The sequence below is a fragment of the Telopea speciosissima genome, chromosome 6, assembly GCF_018873765.1.
Source record: "Telopea speciosissima isolate NSW1024214 ecotype Mountain lineage chromosome 6, Tspe_v1, whole genome shotgun sequence".
NCBI classification, from domain to species: Eukaryota; Viridiplantae; Streptophyta; class Magnoliopsida; order Proteales; family Proteaceae; genus Telopea; species Telopea speciosissima.
In genome coordinates this window covers 39,154,290-39,176,129 of record NC_057921.1, presented here as the reverse complement: position 1 = coordinate 39,176,129, position 21,840 = coordinate 39,154,290, and the positions used below count along the sequence as shown (strand labels likewise).

Sequence of the window (21,840 nt, the reverse complement as noted above, 5' to 3'; positions counted from 1 at the left end):
AATTAGAACATTTTTTTTTTTATAGCAGCAGCTACTCCAAATCAGATCTCCTTGTTGTCCATGCAACACTCCTTTTATTTTATATCAAAACTTCTTGTTGTACTATATCAAAACTAAATATGTTTTTGTTTTCAGACTTCCTGCTATGATAGTTTGATTTTTGTTTGTTATTCTTAATCGATTGAGATTCATGATTTTCATACTCATATGCCTTCATATTGATCTCATTATTTTTTCCCTCCACTCCCTTGCGGAGGAGGTATTTACATAACTTGAATTTTTATTTTTATATTTTGAGTTTTTCTCTCTTAGCTCTGAGTTTATACTGTTTCTAGTTGCATACATTTCTTAGTGGCTGAACTTTGAGTTCTCAGTGTTCTTTATTCTAACTTGACTTAATTATCAGTTTTGTCTGCCTACATGAACATTATTGTTATGCTGGGGTTTATGATGTTTAGCAGACTAAAGAAACAACTGGGATTTGCTAGAGTTGTAAATTTTGTGGTGCCTTTGCCCGATCATGTTGATCTCTCTCTCTCTCTCTCTTTTCACCCCCTATCTTTGATTTTAGTGAAGTGATGAACTTGGAAGGTAAACGGATGAAACAAATAATGATTATTTATGTGTTGTGCAGCAATAGGCCAAGGTTGGTTCTCAACTAATTAGACCTATGTTGATCGTACAAGGTGATGTGAGAGCACCTAAGTGTTAAGACTGTCTACCCCAGCCAGCCATGTGGTGCAAAGTAGTAGATATCTCCAACTCCCAAGGTTGTGACTATCAGAGGAACCTGTCAATTCTTTGGTTTCCTGCCCTCGATACTCCTCTTCAGTAACCTAACTATCTCCAATAGAGAAACTTGTAGATATATTCAATTAATTTTTCAAATTTGAGATTTGGATTAGCTTGTTTCCCATCTAGTGTGTATTGGGATGGTGGTTAAATTCTGTAGTGACCATTTAGCAGCTGATATAGGTCTTATGTTTGCGATTTCAACCTTTTCTTGTATCTTAACTAGCTTCATTATGAATCAGTGGCATCTTTAGCTCATTTTTCATTTGGCACCAGTCGATATAAAATTAAAATTTTATGCATTGAGATAAGTTGTCATATTTTGAATATCAAAAATTTAGTGTATGTTTATTTTTTTTTTAAGTAAATTATTAAAAAAGAGCCTTAATAAATGCAAATTAGTAAAGTGGGTTGGAATATAAATTTTAAAAAATTTTATATTGATTTTACATCAATTTTACAGTCAACCAAACAACTTAGGTAAATATATTTCACTTGACTTCCGTTACAACTAAACGACTTAAAAGGGAAAAAAAATTCCCTTTACTTCCCTTGATTTCCCTTTCCCTTCCCATTTCCCTTGCAACCAAATAGAGCCATTAGGAATTATGTAATAAAGAAAAAGGAAAAAGTTCTCTGTCCGGGAGTGTGACCTATGCTAACACTCTCATGAGTCTATCTCTCTCTTCCCCATGTGAAAAGACATCTCTACCTCTTTATTTTGAGGAGGAGAGAGATAGACACATGGGAGTGTTGGCGTAGGCCACACCCCCAGACAGAGAACTCCTTCCCTAAAGAAAATTGTTCATTCAAAGTTTTTTGGATAAATCACATCTGAGGTACTCAATGTGTTGTAAACTACATTTAAGGTGCTTAACGTATTAAAAACTACGTTTGGGATGAAGTGATGGCATATGATGAAGATATAACCACCCATAGTGAAGAAAGAATCTCTTCACTATTTTTTTTTTTTTTTTTTTGTGTGGTTAAATAGGACTTGAGAATAGGGAAGGGCATTTTGGATCGCCTAGTTGGGAGAGGGCAGAGATTCCTCTATCCGTGGGTAAAGGCAGAATAATTATGATCCTTTGTCCATGGGTGAAGAAAACATTCATAATATAGAAAGGTAAAAGGTTGGGCATAACATTGATATACCCTATACTATGTCTGACTCTCTCTTCCCCCTTTGAAATGATCCCCCTACCCCTCCTGTGCAATACCCCATCATGTGCAGCCATTGGTGTCGCCCGCTAACTACCACACACTGGTGGTGTGCCTATTCTTCTCCTAGAAGGAAATTACCAAGATCTCTTTTCTTGCTTTCTTGCTTTCTTGCTTTCTTGCTTTCGTTATTTCTTTCTTTCTTCATTCTGGTTTGCCTCTCACTTCTCGTAGGTTACGAGGTTCCTGTTATATTACTCTTCTCTATAAAACAAACTCAGCATTTTTGGTTCTAGTGTTTCTTGTTCACTTTCTGCATTCTTTCATTTGGTCTTCTTGGTTTCTTTAGGCTAGGTTAAGTCAAGGCTCGCCAAGTACATTGTCTCATTTATTGTCTTTCTTTTTATCCTCCATATCACTTAACGATAAGAGGGTGGGTCTTGATGCAACGGTAAAGTTGCTCCATTGTGATCAAATGGTCACAGGTCCAAGTTTGGAAACAGCCTCTCTGTGAAAGTAGGGATAAGGCTACGTACATAATGACCCTCCCCAAACCCCACAGTGGCGGGAGCCTTGTGTAATCAGTACGCCCTTTTTTTTATCACTTAACAATAACCATAGGCTAACTCATTTAACCTAGCTTCTCATTTATCTTCCATACTTCCATCCTATCTTGTTTGCTTTAGGCATGGTTGAAGTTTTCCCTTGAAGACCCTTATCAGGGACTACAGAGTGTAACGCCTTAAAGTCTAGTAGCTTTGGTCTAGAAACAGCCTCTCTATGTTTGCTTTAGGCATGGTTGAAGTTTTTCCTTGAAAATGTTGTCTTCTGAGTTAAGTCATCAAAGGATCAGTTAGACAAGTTCGAAGATTTTGTTTTAGCAAACTTTTTCATGGAGAAGGTTTTGGAGCCGCTTTACATCTTTGCTCCACTCTGAGGATTTCTCTGTTCCTCCCATTGGTGCTAGTGTATGCTACGCAGCTGGACAATGTTCTTTCTCCCATGTTTGATAACTCAACAAATTCCTGGTCTTGCACACCTATATGAGATAACATTAGCATACCATTAGAAACCATTCTCTGTTTTTTCGAGTGCTAATATATCAGGAAACATTAACTGATAAAGATTTACTACTTCACCAATCAGATTCCTCAACCAGTCGTTACAGCAAGATTCACTAGAACCTAGTATAGCAGAACAGACATAAAAAACAAACAAAATTAATTTTATTTTCCAAGACCGAGTCTTGTGGATCAAAAACTATTTTTTGTAATTTGTTCTATCACAATTACATCTACAAGGATGGCAATCAGTCCAAAGTAAAATTACAGAATGAATAGAAAGTCATAGAGACATTTGCAAGTAATTAAACTAGAGGTTTATTCACCACCACGAGTAGAGACTTGAAATTTAAATGCCTATGCTAAGCTACAGCAACTAATGAATCTGATCGTTGATGCATAAGAAAATGCAATTTAGGAAGCGACTAAAAGGAATCCCCTCTTCGACATCATCTGGTCTTTGTTATGCAAGTAAAATGCTCATCATATTTGCAGAAACAAAGAACATTGAGTATCTTGAGGACATGCTTAATTTTCACAAGCCTTTGCCTTCTTGTTGAAGCGTGTATTCTTTCTTCATCTCTTCCAATACAGAGTCATTGGTGCTGCCAAGGGAAAAAGGAAATATAAATTCATGCAGCAACTTGTATCAATAAATGATATATTTCAAGGGAAAGATATATAAATACATACAACATTATATATCAATATATGATACATATGGGTGAAACTAAGTGGAAGTCCGAACCGACTGATGTTGAAGAATCAGCGGCTGAATTGTGGTTAGGGGTGAAATGCAACTCGAACCAAGAGTTGGTTCACCCCGAAATGCATTGACGCGCGCAGCAGTTGACTCGGCATCTAGGGTACCAAATCAAGGCAACTCTGAATACTACATATGAACCCACCCCCAAACCCAAGGAAAATTAACAATTTTTTCCCTTAAATTGCTATACCTTCCTTGAAGTAGAGTCTACATCCTTAAACTACTGATAGCCATAGTAAATCAATCACAAGAATTACACAGCCAAAAGTGTTTAACTGGAATTCTAAATAATAAAATGGGTTTTGAAATTTGCTTTTGAAAAATGATATCCTAATCTATCAACCCATCAATTATCATTCTAAACTCCAGCAAATAGAAAACCTGAGGAACCAAATAGAAGGGTTAAAAACAATAAATGAAACATAATGAACTAAAGTATCGTCATCTTATAGTCTGCAGATTTTACTTCATCAGTATTCAATATTTTCAAATGAAAATATCAATTTTTTTCTGGAGGTCTTTTCATGATTTTGACTTCATCTAATGGACTAGTAATAGTATAGTCACAGATCCAATGAACTATACCAAAGAAGGGCCAAGAAATATCTATAGCAAAATGTGTACTATTGCATTAAGTTACAACAATGTAACATGAACAAACTACGATCTAGCACTTCTTTTTCTCCCCCTCAGAATCTGAAGACACTTCGTATGCAGTCATGTACAATAAAACACAATTGAACCATACAGGAAACAAAAAAGGAAAAAAAAACATTAAGAAATTTCAAACTTCCTAAATACAAATCAACTCAGCCTTACCCCAACTGAATGGGGTCGACTACATGGATCCTTACTCTCCAATCAGCTCTATTCAAACTTCCTGAATAATGAAGTCGAATCAAGTTTATCATTTCACAAGTAATTCATTGTGGCAATTAATCACCAACACTTCATAACTCCAAAAGCAGAGTTTCTACTTGTCCAAATTATGAATGATGATTGAAGAATCCATATGGCTCTGTCAGGTCAATGTATGAAAATGCATCTCAAGCCTACTGCCTGCCTAGTATATGAAATGCATTGACAAAGACAACCAAATTCACTTTTCTTTTATTGCCCTCATGGAACTTGGAGATCAAGAAACCCACTGATCCATTATACTAAGTACCAAGCATTCAATAACACATTTTACCCTGATTATAAAAAATAAATAAATAAAGGTGTAATCTGCCTCTGGAAGAGAGTTGGAGTTGGAACGGGATGATATCCTCATTTACATAAGCAAGTACCCAAGCTAAAGTAATTGCATCTAGTTTTAGCAATGAATCAATCAAGGTTCTTTTCGTTTTGCTTCCTTCCTTCTCACTAGATGATTTATTAGAAGATCATCCCAAGAACAAGGAGGAAGTGTTAGCGTGCATCTTGGCTGAAAGAGCCATTGGGGATTGCATTGCTTGATCCTTGGATGAGAATGCCGTTGCATGATCCTTGGCTTTGTCTCATCTAATTTGTGAATATTGTATTTAGTTTGTTTAGGAAGTTTTATCTTAGTTTCCTTTTTCTTTGAGCTGATTGTGTAAAATTGCAACTTATTTCTTGAATGAATAATACAGATTTATACCAATATTTACATGGTATCAGTCTAAAGGTCCGGTCCTTCTTCAATCTCTCATTTTTTAAACTTCCACCTCCCTAATGGCAACCGACCCATCTTCACACTCAACTTCCATGGGTTCCTCCACCCCTGCAATTTCAGATTCAACTTCTCCCTATTACCTTCACAATTATGATCATCCCGGCACTCCTCCTGTCACCCAACTTTTTAATGGTGACAATTTTCCCACTTGGCGCCACGCTATCACCATGGCACTCCAAGCGAAGAACAAGCTTGGTTTCATCGATGGGTCTCTCAAGGCTGCAGCCGCTGATTCCACCGAATTTCTTAATTGGGATCACTGCAACTCCATGGTCACATCTTGGCTGATCCATTTGGTCATCCCCTCCATCGCCAACACTGTTCTTTGGAGCACCAATGCTCACGATGTCTGGCATGATCTAAACGAACGTTTTTCTCAGCAGAATGCACCTCGTTTTTTCGAGATTCGACGTTCCACCCTCCAATCTTTCACATGGTACGGATTCTCTATCCACCTACTACACCACGTTGAAGGCTTACCGTGACGAGCTTTCATCTTATCGACCGCTGCCCTCTTGCACTTGTGGCACCGTGACCACACTCTCTTCCTATGTGGAAACCGATGCTCTCATTGATTTCTTGAAGGCCTCAACAAATCCTTTCTTGCTGTTTGCAGTCAAATTCTCCTCATGGATCCCTTGCTGCCCATGGCCAAAGCATATTTCTTACTACTACAAGAGGAACGCCAACGTTCCCTCCAAGGTTCTCACCCTGCTGCCCCTGAACAGGTCGCCCTGGCTGTTCAACACTCATCTTCTCGTCCATCTAATAAGGGCACCACCAAGCCCCGCTATCACTGCAATTACTGTAACATGGACGGCCATTCCGATTCTAGATGTTTCAAACAACACAGCTATCCTCCTAACTGGACGCCCCGAACATCTGAAGGGTCCAAGCACCAGCCTAGCCCTACCGCTGCCCACCCACCTGCAGCCCATCTAATGCAGTTCACTACTGCTGCACCTCTCACCGCCTCTCCCAGCATCTCTGCCGAGCAGATCCAGCAGCTCCTGTCCCTTCTTCCTACCGGTACTCCCCACCCCCTCATCAACGCTGCAGGTACTGCTCTTCTTGCCGTACCCCATTCATCCTTTTGGATCATAGACACTGGAGCAACCGATCACATGGTCTCCGATTCTATTTTATTTTCATCTTTTTCCCCATCCACTTCTCCATCCTCCATACGGCTACTAAATGGGTCTTCTTCTCCCATCACCCATATTGGTACTGTTACCCTTTTTCCTACAATTACCCTTAATCATGTTCTTCATGTCCCCCTCTTTTCATTTGAATCTTTTATCCGTTAGCAAACTTACTACCCAAACTAATTGTGTCATTACTTTTTTTCGTGATTCTTGTCTTTTTCAGGACCAACAGACGAAGACGATTTTTGCGACGGGTAAACGGCATGGCGGTCTATATTATTTGGAATCACCTCCCATTGCTTCCGCCATTACTTCTACCCCACAATTTGACATATGGCACTCACGCCTTGGTCATCTCTCCCATTCCATCCTTCCCAAATTAAAACTTTTAGATTCGAAATTTTCAGTTTTGAATAATAATGTATGCACCATATGTCCTCTTGCAAAACAATCTCGCTTACCATTTTCTTCTAGTTTAATTAGCACTACATAATGTTTTGAATTAATTCATGCAGACATTTGGGGACTGTATCATGTCCCTTCCCTTTCCGGGGCTCGTTATTTTATTACTATCATAGATGATGACTCACGCACTACTTGGCTTTACTTAATGAATCACAAAACTGAGGCTAGTACCCTTATTCGGTTTTTTTTCAATATGCTTCCCACCCAGATTCAAACCAGCGTTCGTCAAATTAGAACTGATAATGCACGTGAATTTTTTAATAAAGATACCTTGAATTTTTTTCAAACTTTGGGTGTTCTTCAACAATCAGGTTGCACCTACACCCCTCAATAAAATGGGGTCGTAGAGCACAACCATCGGCACCTTCTTGCCGTTGCTCGTGCCATACGCTTCCAAGCCAACTTACCTTTGTCCTTTTGGGGGGAATGTGTTCTTACTGCCTGTCATTTGATAAACCGCCTACCCACCCTAGTGCTCAAAGATAAAACCCCACATGACATACTCTTCAAAAAACACCCTACTTTTCACATCTAAGTGTATTTGGTTGTCTTTGTTTTGGTCGCAACCCTACCGTGAAACGCAAATTTGACCAACGCGCCCTCCCCAGCGTCTTTGTTGGATACCCTCATTGCCAAAAGGGTTTTACAAAATTTATGACCTTTCTACCAAAATTACTTACGTCTCTCGCGACATAATTTTTCACGAGTCCATTTTCCCTTTTCAATTGCATTCTAACCCCACCCCATCTCCTTCTCACATCCTCCCGGTTTCCTCTGCCGATGATAGTGATGTGCCATCCCCTCCCACTGCCACAACCACCCCACCACCACCTACCGCCACTACCAACCCACCACCAACCCCCACCATTACCCCTCTGCTTCCTACTGAAGATTCTCCACCAAACCTGAACACTACCATTATTCCATCAACTTGTCCCACTTGCAACACCCGACCTCCTAGTTATCTCAACGACTATTACTTGTCCGTTGCCCGCACAAACCCGCCTTCGGTCATTGGTCACAGTACAGCTCACCCTCTTGCTAATTCCCTAAGCTACCACTGTTTTAATTCTCCTCATATGTCTTTTCTTACTGCTCTAACTGTCTCTTTTGAGCCTTCCACTTTTACAGAAGCTATGAAACATCCAGAATGGCGAGATGCAATGCATGCTGAAATTGTTGCCCTCACCAACAACAAAACTTGGTTTCTAGTCCCGCTCCCTGATGGCAAGCGGGCAATTGGTGCAAAATGGGATTTTAAAATCAAATGGCGGGCAGATGGTTCAGTGGAACAGTACAAAGCCCGCCTTGTTGCTAAGAGCTACACCCAAATTGAAGGTGTTGATTATCATGACACCTTTGCTCCTGTTGCTAAACTTGTCACTATACGATTTCTTCTCACTGTTGCAACTTTCAATGCTTGGCCTGTTCATCAATTGGACGTCCATAATGCTTTCCTCCATGGGGATCTTTTAGAGGATGTTTACATGACCCTACCGCCTGGTTATCGTTGTAAGGGGGAGAACATTGTTTGTAAATTACAGTGCTCTCTCTATGGCCTGAAACAGGCCTCATGCAACTGGTTCGCTAAATTATCCACTGCTTTACTAAACTTTGGCTTTATTCCATCCCAGGCTGACCATTCGCTTTTTGTGCTCCACCGAGACTCTACTTCCATCTTCATCCTCGTATATGTGGATGACATTATCATCACCGGTTCAGATGTTGCTTTATTACAGGATGTCAAAACCCGCATCTGCAACCAGTTCCATACTAAAGATATTGGCATTTTAAAATATTTCCTTGGCATAGAAGTTGCTCGCTCCAACAAGGGTCTCTATCTTTGCCAACGGAAATACACCCTCGATATTTTTAACGATTGTGGGCTCACAAGGGCTCGCCCCGCGGATTATCCAATGGAACAAAATCTAAAACTCTCTGACTCTACAAGCAAGATTCTCTCAGATCCATCACCTTATCGGCGATTAGTTGGGCGCTTGATCTATCTTACTGTTACACAGCCCGATATTGTTCATACTGTTAATATCATAAGTCAGTTTATGCACCAACCTCGCCAACCACCCTTGGATGCGGCCCATCGCCTGCTTCGTTACCTCAAAGGCACCCCTGGTCAAGGTTTTTTTATACCTGCAACGACTACTTTACCGTTGACCGCTTTTTGTGACTCTAACTGGGCAAGCTGCCCAATGACTCGCCGGTCTACTATCGGATAAGTTAGATTCTAGGTTTAGGAAATAAGAAGGGAGAAGAAAGAAGTTGGAGGAGGAAGAAGATAGCAAGAGAAGAGAGAAGAGAATATTAGGCTGTAATCGATTGAGTTGGAGAGGCTTCTCCATACACCATATATTCATTCAATCATAACTAATAGAGAATTACATCCACCTCCCTAGGGAGGTATAAGGGAAATAAAGAAGAAAAACAGAATTACATAATAAAGCAACTAGTAATAGAACTAGTTCCTAAACTACCCCTATTACATGACTTCTAACACTCCCCCCTCAAGCTGGAGAATATATTTCATGCATTCCCAACTTGCTTAGGAAAGAACTGAACTGAGGAGAGCCAAGAGCTTTGGTGAAGATATCTGCCAGTTGATCACCAATCTTCACAAAAGGAGTACAAATACGGCCAGAGTCTATCTTTTCCTTGATAAAATGTCTATCAACCTCAATGTGCTTAATCCGGTCATGTTGAACGGGGTTGTGAGCGATACTGATGACAGCCTCGCTGTCACAGTACAGCTTCATGGGTCCTTCAGTGTCAAATCCCAGTTCTTGAACCAGTCTTTTCAGCTAGATGAGCTCACACACTCCATGTGCCATAGCTCTAAATTCTGCCTCGGCACTAGATCTGGACACAACATGCTGTTTCTTACTCCTCCATGTGACTAAGTTACCTCCCACAAAGGTACAATAGCCGGAGGTAGATCTCCTGTCAGTAATGGAACCAGCCCAATCGGCATCTGTGAAACCTTTCACTCTCAAGTGGTTGTGCCTTGCATACAACAGTCCTTTCCTGGAGAGGACTTCAAATACCTCAGAATGCGATACACAGCATCCAAATGGCCACTCTTGGGAGCATGCATAAATTGGCTGACAACTCCCACTGCATAAGAGATATCTGGCCGAGTCATAGAGAGATAGATAAGCTTCCCCACTAGCCTTTGATACTTTCCCACATCAATAAGAGAAGGACCACAGTCCTCTCTTAGTTTGTGATTCTGCTCAATAAGAGAGTTTGTTGGTTTGCAACCTAACATTCCTGTCTCTGTCAACAGGTCAAGAATAAACCTCCTCTGACATATGTTGATTCCTTTCTTGGTCCTTGATACTTCTATTCCTAAGAAGTACTTCAAGGGACCCAGATCTTTGATCTCAAATTGTTATGTGCCAAGTAGCTCTTCAATCTACCTATCTCAGCTGTATCATCTCCTATGACCATGATATCATCAACATAGGCAATGAGAGCTGTAATAGTACCATTACTCCGCTTAGTAAAGAGAGTTTGATCAGCTTGGCTCTGGGAGTATCCATTCTTCACCATGCCTATAGTGACTGTTTGAGACCATATAGGGCTTTCTTAAAGAGGCACACTTTCCGTTCCGTTGAAGGCATCTTGAAGCCAGGTGGAGTGTGCATGTACACTTCCTCTTCCAAATCACCATAAAGGAAGGCATTCTTCACATCCAACTAATACAAAGGCCAATCTTTATTGGCAGCCAAGGATAAAAGAACTCTTATTGAATTATGCTTGGCCACTGGGGCAAATGTCTCCTGGTAGTCAATTCCATAGAGTTGACTGTACCCCTTGGCCACCAACCTTGCTTTGTATCTCTCAATACTGCCATCAGATTTATACTTGATTGTATAAACCCATCTGCATCCAACCAGGACACGTCCCTTAGGGAGGTCAACAAGTTGCCAAGTACCATTCTTCTCAAGTGCCATCATCTCCTCAGACATAGCTTGTCTCTACTTTGGGTCAGACATAGCGTCAATGACATTCTTGGGAATGGAAGCAGTAGAGAGAGAAGTAATAAAGGCAAGGCCTATAGGAGAAATTGCATCATAGGAAACAAACTGGCATATAGGATTAGTACAAGTTCTTTTCCCTTTCTTAATAGCAATAGGAAGGTCCAAATCAGATGGAGGAGAAGAAATGTCACCTGATTAAGGAGGATGAATCTCAGGATGTGGATCGAGATCAAAAGAGGACTCTTGGTAGATCATCTTTCTTGTATTATGCAAGCTTTCACCTTTTTTGTATGTAAGGTGGTAATCCTTCTCTACCTTCTCTTTACCATAACCACTTTCAACAACCAAATCTGTATTCTCCTCTGGTTGATCATCAACCTCAACCACATCTACAGTCCTGTGTTTCCCAATGTCAAGCATAAAAAAGGATGTAGGTAGAAGAGAAAGAAAGAAATCATCAGCAGCCTGTTCACTCCCACAAATTCTTCCCCTGAAGAGGATGCTGAGAAGGGATAAAGAAAGGGATAGACTCAAGAAAGGTAACATCCTTGGAAATGATACATCGGCATGAAGGAGGATGATAACACTTATACCCCTTGGTAGTAGAAGAATACCCAAGGAAGAGACACTTTAGAGCTTTGGGGTCTAGTTTAGTGCGAGCAGATTTGTTAACATGCACATAATAAACACAGCCAAAGACTCTAGGTGGAAGAGAAAAAGCAGAGGCCTTGGGAGATAAGATGTCCAAGGGAGATTTGAAATTAAGAAGCTTGGTAGGCATACGATTGACGAGAAAGGAGGCAGTGAGAAGAGCTGCAGATCAGAATGTCTTAGGGACATGCATGCCAAACAATAGGCTACGAGTGACCTCTAGTAGATGGCGATTTTTCCTCTCAGCAACCCCATTTTGTTGGGGCGTGTCCACACACGCTAGCTGATGGATAATGCCATGAGTAGTAAAGAAGGTTTGAAGGCCACCAAACATGTACTCTCCCCCTTTATCAGATCGCACAATTTTGATGCGGGTCTCAAATTGAGTAAAGATCATTTGGTAAAAATTCTGAAAGGCATCACAAACATCACTCTTATGCTTCAAAAGTACAGTCCATGTGGCACAGGAAAAATCATCAATAAAAGACACAAAGTAACAAAAGCCAAATAAAGAAGTAGTAGGAGAAGGACCCCAAACATCAGCATGCATAATATGAAAAGGAGCAACAGTTCTATTACCATGATAAGGATATGAAGACCGACAATGGTTGGCAAACATACATGGTCCACATTGAAAAACATGAGAAGAGGCAATAGATGAAAATAAGTAAGGCAATTGTTTCCTCATTACTACAAAAGATGGATGGCCAAGACGGCGATGCCATAACATAACAGAATCCACAGAACTACTATCATTTCGACCACACACATAGGACTGAGCTGTAGGCAAAAACGGATTAAAAAAGTAGAGGCCTTGCTCCTCACGTCCACTACCAATAATCCTCTTCGTCACCAAATCCTGAAAAAAACAGTGAGAAGGAAAAAAAGTGACACAACAGTTGAGAGATTTAGTCAAATGACTCACAGATAACAGATTCAGTGTAAGGTTAGGGACATGAAGAACAGAAAAGAGGGAAATAGATGATGTCATAGAGATATTACCCTTACCAGATATGGAGGAAAGGGAGCCATCAGCTACCCTAACCTTGTCCTTACCAGAGCAAATGGTATAGGAATCATAATAATGAGACGTACCAGTCATGTGGTCCGTGGCACCCGAGTCAATGACCCAAGACTGGGCAGCAGTGGAAGCAGAGGTGGAGACCTGCAAAGCTGAGGATGATGAGGATCTAGCCATACTAGATGTAGAAGATGTGCTCAACTGTGACACAACCCTGCGAACCACTGCATCTATAAAATTGGAGTCATCCTATGGGGCATCAGCATCAATCGCCACTGTGGAATGAGCTCGAGCTCCCCCTCTACGGCCACCACGACCACGCATACCAGGAGGACAACCATGGAGAGACCAACACCTATCCTTGGTGTGTCCAGTACGTCCACAATGATCACATTTAAATCTGTCTCGCCCAACTCCCCTGACACCAACTGTCTCCACAGTACTAGCTGCCTCACGGTTAGGCCCTTGGCCTCTACCACGTTCACAGGTGTCTCGAACAGAACTAGAATTGAGAGCTGACCTCTCAGATGATGCAGGTGGTGGTGCCATAGTAAGTCGCCTGGTCTCTTCACTCTGTAAGTAACTACAGACTTCACTAAGAGAGGGAAGGGGAGACCGGCCTAACAGCTGGAGTCTAACTGGCTCATAGTCAGAGTTCAGACCACCAAGCAAAGAGAAGACACGCTCTTTTTCAAGAGTCAGATACACCTTGGCTTCATCCTCTGGGTTGGTCAAATGAAGGTCTCTGTAGTGATCATACTCTTCGACAAGACTAAGGAACGCACTGTAGTACTTAGAAATAGTGTTATCACCCTGTTTCAATGAGTGGATTCTTTAATGGAGCTGATAGACCTTGGTAGTACCACCTACTCTGTCAAAGGCTATAGAGACACTATCCCAAATAGCTTTGGCAGTTTCCTTCCTTATAAACCTTCTCCCAATCTCGGGCTTCATGGAGAAGATCAACCATGTCATGGCTGTTGAATTTTTAGTCTCCCATTTATCAAAAGTAGGTGAACCAACTGTGGGAGCCTTGATAGAACCTGTGATACATCCAAGTTTTCCATTACTCCTAAGGGAAAGTCTCACAAAATGTGACCAATCTAGGTAATTAGTACCATCAAGCTTCACAAAAGAAATCTGTTGATGAGTACTCTCATAAGCCAACTGAGGGACAAGTGGGTGGCTGTGAATCAGCAGTACCAAGCACAGAAGTATCCGAATCACTCATGATGGATATTAACAATAAACAAGATCACCAAAGGCAAGTGGGGAGTACACACTCAACCCAAACAAGCAAGAAGTCCAATACGCAGCCTAGGATAGCACACTACCGAAGCAGTCCTAGCAGCAAATTTCTAAGAGGACTTAAATCAAGTACTTCTAGTGCATAACAACAGCAGTCCAGCAGGCAGTCCCTAAGAAGAGGTCTCACAAAGGCTTGCAAGGTGTAGTAATAACTTCAAACAAGTAAAAAAGCATCACAAAGGCTATACATACACATCCCTCAACCAAGGGAGCATCAAACTGCAGCTCAAAGCAAGAAAAAAAAGTAAACACTCTCGGGTTTACCTGGGCAGAACAGAGGATCCCACACAAGGAGCAAAACTGCTCATATAGCTTCTTCAATCAGCAAGGGAGATCATATCTACTCTCATAAGTGTCCTTAGGCGATACAAATGGGCCAAACCAAGACACAAAAGGAATCCGAGAATGGCAGCAGCTGTTCTGAAACTGAGACTGGCGGAAATTGGAGCAGCAGCTGTGGGAGATTCAAATCTCCAAAGAAGCTTCAAAAGGTCTCAAGTAGATCCTTCAATCATCAAAAGAGGCTAGAATGAGCCTATTCCATATTCTTTAAGCAAAGCTGTACACAGAAATCTCCTCTTTGGAATCCTTAGACACAAAGGATTTCAAAGAGAAGAGAAAGAATGAAAACAGGGACTGAACACGACTCTCAAACCTTAAGCCTGCTCTGATACCAAGTTAGATTCTAGGTTTAGGAAATAAGAAGGGAGAAGAAAGAAGTCGGAGGAGGAAGAAGATAGCAAGAGAAGAGAGAAGAGAATATTAGGCTGTAATCGATTGTGTTGGAGAGGCTTCTCCATACACCATATATTCGTTCAATCATAACTAATAGAGAATTACATCTAGCTCCCTAGGGAGGTATAAGGGAAATAAAGAAGAAAAACAGAATTACATAATAAGGCAACTAGTAATAGAACTAGTTCCTAAACTACCCCTATTACATGACTTCTAACAGGATACTGCATTCTCCTTGGCACAGTTCCGATGTCTTGGAAGACAAAGAAACAAACCAGTGTCACGTTCCTCTGCTGAAGCGGAATACTGCGCCATGACCGTTGCTACATGTTAACTCACTTGGCTCTCCTACCTCTTTCGGGATTTAGGATTACCTCCCGGTGCATATCTCTCTCTATTGTGACAACCAAGCAGCCATCCACATTGCTGTCAACCCAGTATATCATGAACGCACAAAACATATTGAAATAGATTGTCCTATCGTTTGTGAGAAAATTCAACTGGGTTTGCTTCACCCTACCAAGATTCCATCTGCCGATCAAGTCGCCGATCTTTTTACTAAGTCTCTTGGCCGGGTGCAATTTCAATATCTCAAGTCCAAGATGGGCATTCGTGACCTTCATGCTCTACTTTGAGGGGGAGTGTTAGCTTGAATCTTGGCTGAAAGAGCCGTTGGGGATTGCATTCTTGGCTAAAAGAGCCGTTGGGATTGCATTGCTTGATCCTTGGATGAGAATGCCGTTGCATGATCCTTGGCTTTGTCTCATCCAATTTGTGAATATTGTATTTAGTTTGTTTAGGAAGTTTTATCTTAGTTTCCTTTTTCTTAGAGCTGATTGCTCTATTTTTACCGGTATATATTGCAACTTATTTATTGAATGAATAATATAGATTTATACCAATATTTACAGGAAGCTCAAATGCACCTTCCAAGACACAAGATAATCAATGAACATCCATTTTCACCAATAAATTTTCAGCAGAAATTTTATGAGAACCTATGTGTAATATTTCCTCTAAGGCCCTTAATTTCTGGGTAGAAACTCTGTAAGAGTATATTTTAAATTAAAATCCTTTTTTTTTGGGGGGGAGGGTTTACTGATTTTACCTGAAAATTTTACTTTATGCAGTTTTACCTGGAAACAAGTAGAGCCTTAATCGAGTGCAACATTATTGGGAAGAGGAAAGAGAAGAATGCAGAGTCCTATGCAGAATTTTCAAATAATACCCACAAGTTGGAAACCTCCATGGAGCCCCAAAACCACTAAGCAAATTCTTTGAACCACCCTCAAGCAACAGATGCTCAGAAACTAGAAAGATGATTTTTAGCTATGAAGTTGCCTTCACATTATTGAAGTCTTTACACTGATCAAGCTATTGAAAACCCAGAATGTCAAGCAACTTTTGTCAGTTATTGCCACAAATATTAGATGGACAGATAGTACCACAACGACAAATATAAACTAAAGCTATTGATCATTCTTCAGATTCTTCCAACTTGGTTAGTCTTTTCTCCAATGATAAAAATTTCTATAAAGATTTTAAAGCAGCCACCGAAGTTAAAGCTTCAATGGTTCTTCAAGTTCCATTCAACTCAGATTAGTATTCTCTCTGTAGTATACACCAAAAAGTCAATTCAATAGAAATCATAATCCGTTGAACTGATAATTCTGGAAATTTCTCAAGGACCAACATCCACTGATCTTGAGCTTGAATAAGAGTAAATATTCTGATGTAGATCGAAGGAGGAAGAAGAGATAAAGGCCATCCCAAGCCCATCAAGCTTAGACTCATTCAGCCAGCCGTCAAGCCAAGTAGCCCAGCCTGGTCAGCCAGCGCAGGCCCAAGTCTTTATGGACCAGGATTGTGCCCAAACACAACATGTAATTGAATCTTTGCTTGGAAGACTTTAGAAGTTTCTACTTTTATTATATTCTACTCTTTTATATAGTGGTTATTTACTACCTAATAGTTAGTTTCTATTTTGGTGTTCAATATTTATTTTAGAAGGCTGGATCTTATAAAGCCTTATTATTTTCTATTGAGTAAATGACAATTGGGGTATCCAACATTTGATGAAATTCCATCGAAGGTACCCAATGTTTGGAATTGCATCATTTGAGATACCTCAAGTTCATAGATATGATGTTTGAGGTACCTCACGTTTAATCAATATTGCCTTTGAGGTTCTTTATTTTTTTTTATAATCCCAATTTTACCAATGGTTTTAACCAGGAAAAAATTTACCCTTGGCATTTTCTCCAGTGATGGAAGTGAATGGGGAAAGAAAGCAGGGGAGGGAGGGGGTAGGGGAAGGAGGGGAGAGGGAGGGGATGGTGGTCGTGCAGGGAAGAGGTGGAGGGGATTGAGCTGCACGGGGGCAATATATTCGCAATTTTACTACTTTGTTCACTTTTTTAATGGAATGTTTTACATTGCGAATTTCCTTTACTGAAAATAAAAGAAAGGATGATTTGTTTCTCTGTTTTTTATTAATAGTTGGGTTTTGGGCATCGAGAATTTGGTGATTATAGGTTCACATCCTGCTGGATATACGGTGGCAATATATTCGGCCAGGGCACGGGCAGGGGTAGGGCTGGATTGCCGGGGAGGGCAGGGAAGCAGGGGTGGGGTGGGGATGTGAGGCAGGGTCGGTGGAGGTGGTCGTGCGAGGAAGAAGATGGTGTGAGGTGGAGCTGGACGGGGTGGTGGTGGTTGTAGCGACGGCATTGGAATCATTGTAGCAGTGCCAATGGTGGTTGGGGGTGTAATTGAAAATATAAAAATAGGTGCCCCAAATATAATTTCATAAATGCTGGGTACCGTAGACAAAGTTTTACTAAACATTGGGTACCCCAAATGTCATTGACCCTTTTCTGATTTTGTTGGTAAGTTTTAGTAAATATTGGGTACCTCAAGTGCCATTTACCCTTTTCTATTTTTGTTGGTTGTTTCAAGTTTGGTACTACATGTAGGGTAGTAGATAGATACTATTCTGTTACTACATGTTAATTACTAATTTAGGGGTCTCTAGAAGGCTTCTAATTTGTACTATTGAATACAAGTTTATAAATAAGAAGCGAGGGTTGTAGTAGCCAACGATTTTGACAAGCTTACATATATGGCTGTTATCAAGGTTCTAAATCTCGGGTTTCGACCAGCCCAAAACCGAGAATGGTCGAAACTGGTCGAAACCAGGTACTTTTTCCCAACTAACTCGAGATTGTGGTTTCGAGACCCAGAAATGGTTTTTTAGGTTTGTTTTTTTGTACACAGACTATTTTTGACATTCTAATAATGCATGAACGATTGTCACAAAAAAAAATAAACTCAAAATGGTACTTGTGGTTATTGAACCAAGTTTACTAGTGTACGCTGAAGGATATACTAAACCTGGTATTATAAATACTTAGTTCACATAAAGTTAAAGTACAAGAACACTGAATAATTCATGTTATCCAAATAAAATATTAAGGTACTCCTTCTTTCTTAATTCCATGCGGAGTTGCCTGGTGGGTCCAATCCACGAGCTGCGTACCACTGAATATTTTGAGTTGTTCCTCTAAATGTACCACATATGTATCCTATGACATGCTTCGGGCCCAATTGTTCTAATAGTCCATAACTGCCCATCTATAAGACCCATCATCAACTTGTATAAGATATCCCACCCAAGGAAGGGCTCACCGTGACTATAAGAAGTTGGAGCCGACACACATGGCTGGGATGGATACCCGAAGATATTGTCGACAAAGGATGACCTAGCACCTGACCCATCCCCATGTCCATATGTAGCAGCAGATGTATCATGACCACTCCCAGATCCAAATGAACCGGTGCTCTCGAAGGATGGACCACCAGCACATCCACCATACGGTTCATACCCAGCATATGATGTTGATCCGGCGCTCTTGAAGCCACTATCATGATGTTATGATGGACTAAGGGTCTCTGCTATAAAGGATGGCGTACGCCAATGCCTAGATTATCTAGTTTTTTGGTAGAAAACACTATTACCTTTGAGAAGAGAGGTTCAAACACTAGATTAAGAGAGTTGATGTAGCTTGTAGATGCACCAAACGAAGAAATCCACACTTTTGAGCCAAACTCCCACTCTCTGTGTCAAAACCACCAAGACAGTGTATGTTTCGATCAAAACTTGTGAGTAATGGCAAGTTTCGATTGGAACTTGTCATTGTATGTGCCGGTTCAGGTTGGTTTAACTGGTTTCGACCAGTTTCGACTGAAACTAGTCAAAACCAATCAAAACCCTGTACCTTTTAAACTCCCACCCTAACTCATCTCAGTTTCTCTTGGTGGTTTCAGTTGGTTTCAACCAAGTTCTCTTTCCATGGCTGTTATGCTATTATTCTTGTGTGAAGCTGGAACTCTAAGAGCTGCAGAAACCTAGTGAGAGACTAGGTGGGTTTCTGGGATTCTAACCTAGCTTCAAGTGGGAGGCTCACCATATCACTTCCTTCCTATTTTCTATCTTCTTATTTCATTCTCTGGTGATACATGTGGGTAAGTTCTTTGTTTCAGTTGATTTTGAACTACTGTTTATGGTCGTCAATGGTATCCCATTGTGATTAACTGAGGAGTAAGAACCGGAGGTTGCTATTGAACTGTTGCACACATAAACTGACTGGCGGCACCTCTGCTTTTGGTGTTTTATTTTTTTCTGAAATTGTAACCTGATAATATCTTATCATCTAGTCTTTACCAAGTGGCTAGACATTCCTGTTGGTTAAAGTTTGACTCTGATCCGACTTGTGGATTGACAGCTCTTGTTAGTTACTAAATCCTAATATATAGTTTCTATTTTGTTGAATTGATGTACTGAGACATCTGACAAATGGATGGTGCTGGTTTTTAGTTATTGTGTTCTACATGTTGAGTAGGGAATTTGACCAAGGTTTGATGTTGTTCTGTTGTGTGGTTGTAAAGATACAGTTTTGTTTCTAAATCTGGAACCATAGTTTTTATTTTGGTTTCCCTCCTATATCTCTCTATCCTACCATTGGATCGAAGCCAAATATTAGGAAGTTGTTCTCCTATATTCGCCCTAATCTTGACTTCACTTGGAGGCTGATCAGAAGAGTTGATTGACTGGTATTAAATTTCTCCCATTCTGGCCTTATTTCATGCTCTACGATTCTGCCTGTTGGGTTGGAATCTGAAACCTTCCTTAGGGATGAATTGATTCCATCATATCCAATACCAATTGTACTTGGAACTTCCTCCGATTTCTCTCTGACCATTTGCCCTAACAAAATGCAACCAGAAGTGAATTTAAGGGGGGATGAAAAGGGGAAAATGTAAGGATTGGATAGGAAACAAGCTCTCTCATAAGAATTCCTTGCCTTATGTCAGTGAACTTTGGACGAGAGTCCAAGTGATCTCCAAAATTAGAGGTACTCCAGAAATTTGCAATATAACACCACAACAGAAATGCTGAAACCAATAGCCCATGAATCTTAGATGCCTCCACTTGTAACTGCCTTCAAGTAAGTACCCGTGAATCACTAAGAAAATTTAATTAACCCTTAGTAGATCATGATATTAACATTATATCAACAAGAAACTAATATTCATTGCTTGTGAGAAAATACAATGTCCAAAAACTTGTACTCATTTCCATTATTAATTGATCTATACCCCTCAGTTAACATCTAGTAATTTGTTCATAAATGTGATTTAATCAAATGGTAATGCAGATGATTGAAGTGAAAGGGAAGTTCATTCAAATGAAAACAACTAATGGTGTGGTAGCAATAAAACTTACTACTGATGCAGGCAACCATTCAACTCTTTCGCCTGTTTGCGACACTGCCAAACAACAGATATCGTTCTTCCTAAAGAGCATTCAGCATACTTTTTAGTGTAACGATCACATTCTTTAAGTGCCTTCGCCTTCATTTTGCTACGTAAAGCTGTAAAGTTTATAACCGCATGTTAATATAATTCAGAACTAAAAATTTATAAACTTGGTAACTTGCAGTTGAATGGCAAAACAGGATTAATGTAACTGAACCCACTCGGAATAAGGCTTAGTAGAGTTGGATTGAGTTGTTATATGATAATATTTGGCAGATAACATTAGTGACATTCGCCTTAAGAATGATCACCTTAAAAATTAAAAACACTGTCATGTAACTTCACTGTAATTGTATTCATCCAAAAAAAAAAAACTTCACTGTAATTGTACTGCTTTTATCAGTTCAATTGAAATGGCTTTAGAAGAATCCCATTTGTCTTTTCCTAGTTTCTCTTTTTTCCCTAAAGTATTCATTGAGAAATTCGCTTTCTGAATCCAATAAAATTTAAGAAAAATTTTGAAATATTTACTCTTTCAGCATTCCACTAAACTTAAGTTCAAATAAAACAGGCATAATCGGTATGTACACTGCTAATCGATCCAATTGCCATGAACGCTACATTACAAAGGAAGTTCTACAAAACCCAAATGAAATGAGCATCGATCCAGGCTCCGCCCCTAACATGTCTTTATTAAGAACTATTAGTTACTTTCAAACCCTTAAATTAACAGAAGAAGTTGACTAATGCGATTAAGATATAAAGACATTCAGATAAAAAAGCACCAGCGCAATTGGAAATGAGATACCTTCTTCTACTTTCTTCTTGACATGATTTTGTCTGGCTTCTTCAACAAATCCCATCGATAATGGAGAAACCAAATTCAACTCTCTACTTTCTACTCTCTGAGTTTTTTCTTCAAAGGCGAAGGTTTTTCTCCAAGAGTTTGCGCACAAACGGGAGTGTTTGGATGCAAGAATATGCCCGGGCTTCCTGTTAAGGACGTTTCCTTCTCACCCATCATACCAAAATAGAATAAGACCCCGTTTGTTTGACGGGGACTTGGGTCGGATGGGAGAATTGGGGTGGGAAAGTGTTGATTCAAAATCCACCCCAAAGTTGTCTATTTGACTTTGAGTCGTGAACTGACAAAGGCTTAGGAATAACATCAAATGCTTTCCCTCTGGCCTTCTTTGGTAATACATTTTTTTGTTCACGAAAAAAAAA

At 40.2% G+C, this 21,840-nt stretch overlaps 1 protein-coding gene across 1 annotated transcript; it reads right to left on the bottom strand.

Annotated features, from left to right (window-relative positions):
• Positions 1–3,420: 3,420 nt before the first annotated feature.
• Positions 3,421–21,562, bottom strand: LOC122663917 (uncharacterized protein DDB_G0275933). Its single transcript, XM_043859586.1, has 3 exons — positions 21,422–21,562; positions 20,582–20,729; positions 3,421–3,619 (listed from the first exon to the last, which is right to left on the bottom strand). The coding sequence occupies exons 1-3, from the start codon at positions 21,474–21,476 to the stop codon at positions 3,550–3,552; spliced, it is 273 nt and encodes a 90-aa protein (XP_043715521.1). The 5' UTR covers positions 21,477–21,562; the 3' UTR covers positions 3,421–3,549.
• Positions 21,563–21,840: the final 278 nt, after the last annotated feature.

Bases quoted from the DNA above. Each gene is read 5' to 3' on its own strand.
- LOC122663917 (XM_043859586.1), bottom strand. From the start codon at position 21,476: ATGGGATTTGTTGAAGAAGCCAGACAAAATCATGTCAAGAAGAAAGTA. The intron at 20,730-21,421 runs GTATCTCATTTC...TAAACTTTACAG, and splicing joins CAAGAAGAAAGTAGAAGAAG to CTTTACGTAGCAAAATGAAG. The intron at 3,620-20,581 runs GTAAGTTTTATT...TTCCCTTGGCAG, and splicing joins AATGGTTGCCTGCATCAGTA to CACCAATGACTCTGTATTGG.